The 7,708-nt window shown below is 40.5% G+C and overlaps 1 protein-coding gene across 2 annotated transcripts; it reads right to left on the bottom strand.

Moving 5' to 3' along the window:
- Positions 1 to 2,208: 2,208 nt before the first annotated feature.
- On the bottom strand, positions 2,209 to 7,681 carry LOC145478314 (protein DD3-3-like). Of its 2 annotated transcripts, XM_081456288.1 has the most exons (10): positions 7,616 to 7,681; positions 7,254 to 7,414; positions 6,857 to 6,943; positions 6,419 to 6,746; positions 5,447 to 5,665; positions 4,415 to 4,838; positions 3,783 to 3,839; positions 3,209 to 3,492; positions 2,964 to 3,005; positions 2,209 to 2,576 (listed from the first exon to the last, which is right to left on the bottom strand). In XM_081456288.1, exons 2-10 carry the CDS (start codon positions 7,404 to 7,406, stop codon positions 2,254 to 2,256), a joined length of 1,917 nt encoding a protein of 638 aa, XP_081312414.1. In that variant the 5' UTR covers positions 7,407 to 7,414; positions 7,616 to 7,681; the 3' UTR covers positions 2,209 to 2,253. The 2 variants fall into 2 exon arrangements, with proteins under 2 accessions (XP_081312414.1, XP_081312415.1); XM_081456289.1 differs by lacking the exon at positions 7,616 to 7,681 and having other exon boundaries at positions 7,254 to 7,487.
- Between the last annotated feature and the right edge of the window lie 27 nt (positions 7,682 to 7,708).

The following is a 7,708-nucleotide window of genomic DNA, read 5'->3' as shown; positions in this document are numbered from 1 at the left end:
GTCCAATTCGGTCTGTAATCATACTATTGATTAACAAAATCGGACGACCGCGAAGCGGGAGTCCGATTTGTTAATCACGAGTATGATTACAAACTGAATTGGACGACACGATGTCCTGTTACCAATTAATCAAAACTATTACAAAATTCGAGAAACGAACAAACCATCGATTGAGCGCTGAACTATTAAACGTCGTTGTGAGTGCTGAAAAACACAGCAGTTTTCCCAACAAAGTGCACCGCAACAGCGCGCGCAAAATGACGCGTACTGTCTAATTACAAGCATGACGCGTACACTGTCCAATTAATGCTCAAATCGGGCTGCTGATAGCCAATCACGTTCGAGAATTTTGTTATAGTTTTGATTAACTTGGATATTGGATAGGCTGTGTTCTTCCGGGAGACTTAAATGAGGATGAGCTGGGAATTTCTCGCTTTCTCACGACGCACAAATTCCCATTCCGGGAAGTAGCTGTCGTTTTTAAAAGCCGCTACAGTTAATTAAAAATAGCAAAGAAGCAATCTTGGCTTCAAAACAGACAACACGACAGCGGTCTCGACCTAGTCATTCTCGTTTTCACCTGCGCGTGCCGTCGTCGGTGATGTCCCGTGGCCTTTGTTAAATCTTTCTCCACGCACAAGCACGACGTGCAAATACAGGAACTTGGAGCGTGTTTAAACTTCTCTGTACTTGTACAGTTGGCCCAAAAAGTTTGCTTATGTAACCAAGCATGTGGGGGAAACTTTGTTTACAACATTTCACTCACTAACATAAGAAATATCAACATCACATATCAACTGCGTAAGTTGTGTGTATAACTGCGATGATCATGTCTTTCATTATTATGTCTTCGTCATTGATAATTGAGCAAAATGTATACAATAATGTCAGCAAAGATCACCCCAATAAGGCCGAGTAATACAGGCAACATTTTGTGGAGGAGACATGGGTGCGGCTCGTCCCTGTTTCTTCCCGCCTCGGGTTTGATGATAACACTGTCGGACCCTCCTATGTTTACACTTAGTGCCCGAGCACGGTGCCCGACTAAGATTCTCGCTGGGTACTAATGTGAACACACCTTAAGGCTATGTTCACACTTGATGCCCGAGCACGGTGCCCGACTAAGATTCTCGCTGGGCACTAATGTGAACACACCTTTTTTCAAATACTCACACCAGAACTTGGGTACCTGGACTACAGTGCTGAACACAACATTAGTCTCCATTGCCTTCTCGAGTTCTCGCCTTTTCAATTAAAGATGGCAACGGGAAGGACATCACGATAGGGTCAACAGGACAGCTCATATCGATTTTAAAGGATACAGTCAGCAGGTGCACATGCGCATTACATATCAGTTCATAGCTAATCTGCATATCACAGTGACGCGATCCATACTGTTTTTAACCAAATGTGATAAAATGATAGCATAGGATGAGCAAAAGCACACCCAAAAACAGGTTTGTCAGTAAACAATTGTAAATCAAGCAAAATACTGCGAAGATTGAAGCGGATTTCTAGATGTACTCAACGCGTATCTTTGATTTCAGGTTGAAGTGAACTCTTTTCAAAGTGAGAAAACTAGTGTCCAGGTCAGCGCGGTCCCAAAGCTGATTATGTCCTTTTAAATCATTTTTTCACTCGTTTAGTGTTTATATCGACGAACATTTTTATCGATAAGCTGTTCATAAACTTCGCCCCAGACACCTTTGCCTTAAAATAGAGATTTTTTTTGATCTAAAACAACACCTTAATTTTAGACTTAGTGGGGATGCAGTATGGTTTATAATATGCGATATTATTGCATAGTCACCAACTTGGATTTTAACGGCAGAAAATTACCGAGAGGAATTAAGAAATTTCAAATTCGAACTAAGCTGGTGAACCTACATTGAGAAGTCCAAGGTTAAGCAGAAAGGAGGAGGGAATGTTTTCTCTATCTTGGTCAGCCTAAGTTTCCGGTCAAGAACTTCCTTTGCTTACGATTTTAATATGTGGTTTTCCTGTCCTTTTGCAGCGTTTAACAGAAAATGTACGTGGGACAATTAATAAAGGATTTACGACGACAGAAATTTCTTTAAACTTAAAATAATGATTGCTATGGTTAAAGTGGACAACCTTAAATAAAACTGTTAGATTATCTCGGGTACCGCCCAAATAGATCACACACTTCACACAAGTCTCAACTGATTTTCATGTTTATTTCATATTAAACAATGAAGGTATTTAACTCCGTATTTAATAGACTGGATTGGATCAGGCCCCAACGGAGGCCTGGATAACAGTGATCTGTCCCATGTGACGTCGGTTGGAGAAGTTGTTATTGCGCGTGCTCATGTAACAGTACTCCCCAGGCTTCGTGATGCGAAAACACGGCGGGTTGCAGGAAGCCGGGGCGTTGTTTAGCTGAGCCTGGAGGTTGTCAGCGGTGTAGCAGCCTTTGTTGAGGTGAAGATTCAACTTTGCAGCGTTAAATTCATTTACATGGTCAACCACTTCAAGAGGCAAGCTGTGACAAGCTGGTGGCTTGAGAGAGCTGCATCCTTCTTTTACCCAACACACGTTGGTGCGATCCGTTCCTGAAATAAAAAAGGTATCAATTTAAGTTCGTGCATTATTGGTTATTTTTCCTTCCAGACTACTGCATTGAAATACTTTGGGCAATACGTCTTTCCATGGACTCGAGGAAACATGCGGATTTTAGAACTTTGAGGCACTACTGATACTCAAGGGTTCGACCATTTACTATACATTTCTGACTGTTTTCTAAAATAGAGATAAATCATTAAAGTCTAATTCCAAGTAGTTATAATGCACACTGGCACTAGATCCCCTGATTTGTTTCAGGTTCCGTATGCTCAATACATTGCAACGAAACTGAACTAAGCAGTTGTCCTATTAAACGGTATTTTTACTGAAGTTCAATGTCTCTTTTTTTAGAAATTTATGGCAAACTGTCTGCTTACGTGCTGTCCCTTCACCGTCGTTGTTTTGATTGTTGTTTGAACCTGCAAGATTGAAAACATGCACAAAACCTTAATTCTGAAGTGAAGTGTTAATCTAACCCTGAAGTGTCATCTCAGAGTCACAATTTTATTTGTCCTCTTCATTCTTCCATCCTATCTAATTTCACCGTCATACCAACGTTCGTCTGCGCAATCCAGTTAGTAAAATTATAGTAGGAATTTACAATAAATAATTGTGTTCTCACCAGACCAGACGAAACATAGCACATCATGTGTTGTAACTGTAATGCGTTCAGGAGTGAAGCGATATTCCATGGCTGGATAGGCCTGCACAATGTTTCCTCTCTTTCCCATTCCTCCGATGTAGTATATGTTGGATTGCCGATATTTTGCAGGGAGATGATTTCGTGGCTTTAGGAGGATCACGTGACTTCTGTCCTGGAATGTTCGGGCGAGCTGCGCGGTGTTCAAAGCGAGTTGTAGCTCAGTTTTACCGTCAACTGCTTTTGTTTTTGGGTCATTTTTAACCCTGCAGAGGCAAGAAAAACAAGTCTAAAGAATAAACATAAACAGGAAGCATAAACAAGTAAGCATAAACATAAACAAAAAGCATAAACGGGGGTGGGGACTATATTTCGGTGGGAGATTTTAACCTATTTGCGTACGGAGTTTTTAATTTCCTCTCACGTAGCAACCAAAAAGCAACTCTCGCTATTGAAATTTACAGGGAAGAGATTTTTAAAAACGAAGTCATGTACTCTAAAAAGATATCCTCCCCCATTATTTTCCTTGAGAAATTTAAAATGTATTGTCACTTACTTCGAGTTATTGCGGCCATCAAATTCACGAGGAGCGTCAGGAGTGGTAATGTTGTATCTGCAAACAAACAATGTGGAAACATAGTGAACTGATGAAAAAGGATATCTATACATCCAGAATGTAGAATGAATTTTATAGTCATCCCACGGGTGGCTACGAGTTGGGACTCTAGATGTAAAAAGAAAGAGGGGAAGACCCTGGAAGGGTTGGAGACAATCGGTTGAACGGGAGAAGAAGGAGAAAAGGGGGAGCTGGGGAGAGATTGTAAAATTAGTGAAGGACAAGAAACACTGGTGCTCATTGGTAAGGGCCTTACGTGCGTATACACACGAACAGGATTAACATACGTGTAGAAACAAAATACAACAAATAAAAGTCGAGTGTGTGGTAAAACTGTTGTTTTGAACTCGATCGAGATAAAATGGCGTAGTTTGTCCATTCTCCAAAATGAACTCACTCTTCTGCCTTTGGAGATTGACTATTGCTAAATTATTAAGGGAACATCCTTCAGGGTATGTACTGCCAAAATCTCAGAGGTAAAATAAAGAAAACTTTATAACATTCAGTAAGGAGAACTAACATGTTGACAAGTCCTTGGACTTGAAAGAGTAACTGCTGCTAATTTGCCTTACCTTAAACGTAACACGCAGCGTTGAGTGGTGTTGGTTGGGAAACAAGGAACTTTCCACTTGTACGACGAAAACTTTCCCTCCATGTTCATTCCGTTGTGGTTAACGACAGTGGATGGGGCGTAGATCACATCTGGGGGTTTGTGAAGAAGAACATATTGCACTTCTCCATTAGCTCCTTGCGAGATCAGGTGGGGCTCGTATGGTACGCCTCGTGCAAGCTTCATATCTCCCATGTTATAGCACGTGCTCAACACTCCAGCTGTTTTCTCCTCGTAGTTTGTGATAAACTTTGTCCACTTCCCTCCAGCTGTTGCACACGAATTTGCTGTGATGTACTTGGCAACGCAGTGTTTGGCGAGAGCGTTTTCATTGTCTCGAGGGCAGGACGGGTTATCTTTCAGTGTGCTTGGCATAATACACATATCTAAGAAGTTAAATATAATGGAAAAAAATGTTATTGAGTGTTTTTTGCTGCACAGGATTGTCTTTTTCGGTGACTGTCGAATGTTAGAGCGGTTTTAAATAGAATGTCGTAAAATCAAATCCCAAGTAAACACTGTGACCAGTCGCAAAGGACGCAGACAATCCAGTGAGCTAATAAAAACTCGAGGTACACGTAGCAGGCGAAAAGAGCGGGAAAATGTGTGCGAAAGAGTTACGATTGGTTTTGGTTGCCTCTAAGTGTATGAATAAGCGGCGTGAGTTTTCTAAGCCAATCGTGTAGCGTGCCTGATGGAAAACCAATTAATTTTCGACTCTGAACTGAAAACCGCTCAAACGAAGAGTGTGTAGATAGTTGCAGCCAGTCAATTAGGCGCACAAGTGAAATAAAGCAATCAAAAATTAAATAGAGTGCTTCGATTCGAGCCAAGGTGATGAACTGGAAATAGATTTTTCCCTCATCCAACAAACACTAGCGCGGGATGAACACCAGAACGAGTTCATAATGAAGTGGAATGCAGGAAAGGTCTATTACAGATCGGCTGAAAAAATTAAATAATGTTCTGTTCATAAAACAGCATTTAAACTCACATTTGTAACCATATTGAGGACTGTTAACGTATTTCTTCATCAAATTCTCGGTCTTTTTATTGCTGACCATGATAGCAATGTCCTTCCACGGGGTGGGGCCCCAATAAGGATAGTAATCGCGCTCCTCGGGGACCTCCAAGCCCCTTCTTGTTCCAGCAAGGTTTTGTCGCGTGTAGATCGGCAGTGCACCTTTAAGTTTTTGGTCAGCGGTAAACAAACCTGCGGCACGAGCAAAAGGTGTTAGCTTCGCGCTGGAAGTTTACTATAAATAGTGAGATGCATGAGGCCTCTTTAATTTATTTGGATTAATTGACCAAAACCCGAAGAGGATTACAGTGCGACGACTCTAACCAAGGCCCCCAACAAACGTTTCTGCAAATTTAACGAATAAAAATAATGGAGTTCGGTTTAAATATAATTTTCCGACGTATTCATGTAGTCAAGCTGTACATTACAAAGGCAAGAGAATTGTGGTCATTTTGATTATTAACTATTTAAAAACTTTTAAAATTCCATAGGTCAATTTGCAAAGAATTTGTTCGGAGTAGTCGCAGTAGAAATATTTGAAATAGTCAATCCTTATGTTTCGATATTATTATCTGTACATAGATTAGGAACTCTCAACTGACGTGCATTGAATCCACATAATCGATCGGATTGGAAAGTGCGAGTCAACAGGACTACAAAGTGCCAGGGAAAACCTGCACCTTAAAGATTTTTTGACCTAAATGTAGTTCCGTGATCCAGTCAGGACTAAAACCAATGAGCAAATGCTTATCGCTTATGCTTATCTGCTTATCGCCTATGTAACGCCCGAGAAGAGAGTAAGAAACCCGAGCAAGTTTTAGTTTTCTGTTTGTACATAACATTATTACATAAAAACACCATAAAATTTCTCTTCATTTTGAGAGTCCCAAAAATTGACTGAACATATCTCGACACAGCTATTCAAAACAGTTATGGTACCCTCACCTTTGTTTCTTTCTCTGCGGAAATACGCCTGATAATAATTGGCTGGTTCGTGAAGTCCTCGGTCCCTTCTGATATAAGAATTCTCTCTATTTCCGTTTCTGAAATCCTGAGTATTTAGTGTTTGACCGTTACGAATGGTATGATACTCAAACTCTCTGTTCACATCATTGGTAGCCATCTCGCCCTCAGGATACGCCTGACACATGTACTGTAAGATAACTTGTGTTTCCACTCTGTCATCAGTCTTTGGGCCGGTCCCGTGTTGATTTGTCCACATGATTTCTACTTCAGTTTTAGCCTTGGCGTTGCATCCACTCATGTAGAACTCCTGACAAATCGAAAGCAAATAGAAGCGCTCAAAAAATGTTGTTTCAAAGAGCGGGCTAATCAAAATCTCTTTTGAGTACATTAGAAATGTTTCTTTTTTTCTTTGCTTACCATTGGTAGTTGTCTGAATTCTTGAATATTGTCTCCAGGGTTACCATCCAATTTGTCTCCGACATTGTATCCGCCTTTGCCGTTATTCTGAAAAAGTAAACATCAGTTACTCGAAACAGTGTTGTTAGTTTCGTAAATTTCAGGGAAAGAGACTGGCGTCCAACGTCTTGCTAACGTCTCAATTGAGATGACAAGTTTAAATTCTCATGGCCTTCCTGGATGTCAAACTTCGTTTTGCTACATATTTCTAGGACTATTTTAAACATATTTCAAGCTTAGTTCTGACACCTTGTTGGTCTGTATCTTGCAATTTGTGCGTGTTTTTCCACAAGTGACAACTGCAAGTAAGAACTTTAAGCTGAATAGCTCAGGGGCAAGAATGGGCGAGACTTCTTACCTGTGAATCAAACAATCTGTTTGCGTTCCGGACGTTATCTTGGTTGCCATTCAAACGATTGTTGGATCCTGGTGGAAAATGCATGTATATGTCCGACATGCAAGGCTCGATAAGTGCAGCCAGGAGGCAGCACCAAACGAAAATGGTCCTCATTTCCTGTTCTGCTCAAAATTAAGAACAAATAGTGAACTTATAAACAAAGACTAAAAGCGTACAAAAAGGAAGCTGCAGTTTCACAATAATGGAATTGGTCCTTGCTCCTTGCTCATTTTAAGGGGTACTTGAAATTATTGAATCTTAGCCGGAAAACTTAACTAACGTTTTCGACGAAAAAAAAAAAAAAAATAAAACAAAAATCTTACCTGAACTTTCCTTTCTCGTCTAAAATTGTCTTTGACAAACTGGAACAGCGAACAAGCCGACTGATCCTGAATCAATTTGTGTTGACCTTGAAT

Source organism: Orbicella franksi, chromosome 2 (genome assembly GCF_964199315.1).
Source record: "Orbicella franksi chromosome 2, jaOrbFran1.1, whole genome shotgun sequence".
Lineage (NCBI taxonomy): Eukaryota > Metazoa > Cnidaria > Anthozoa > Scleractinia > Merulinidae > Orbicella > Orbicella franksi.
This window is presented reverse-complemented; position numbering and strand designations above follow the sequence as displayed.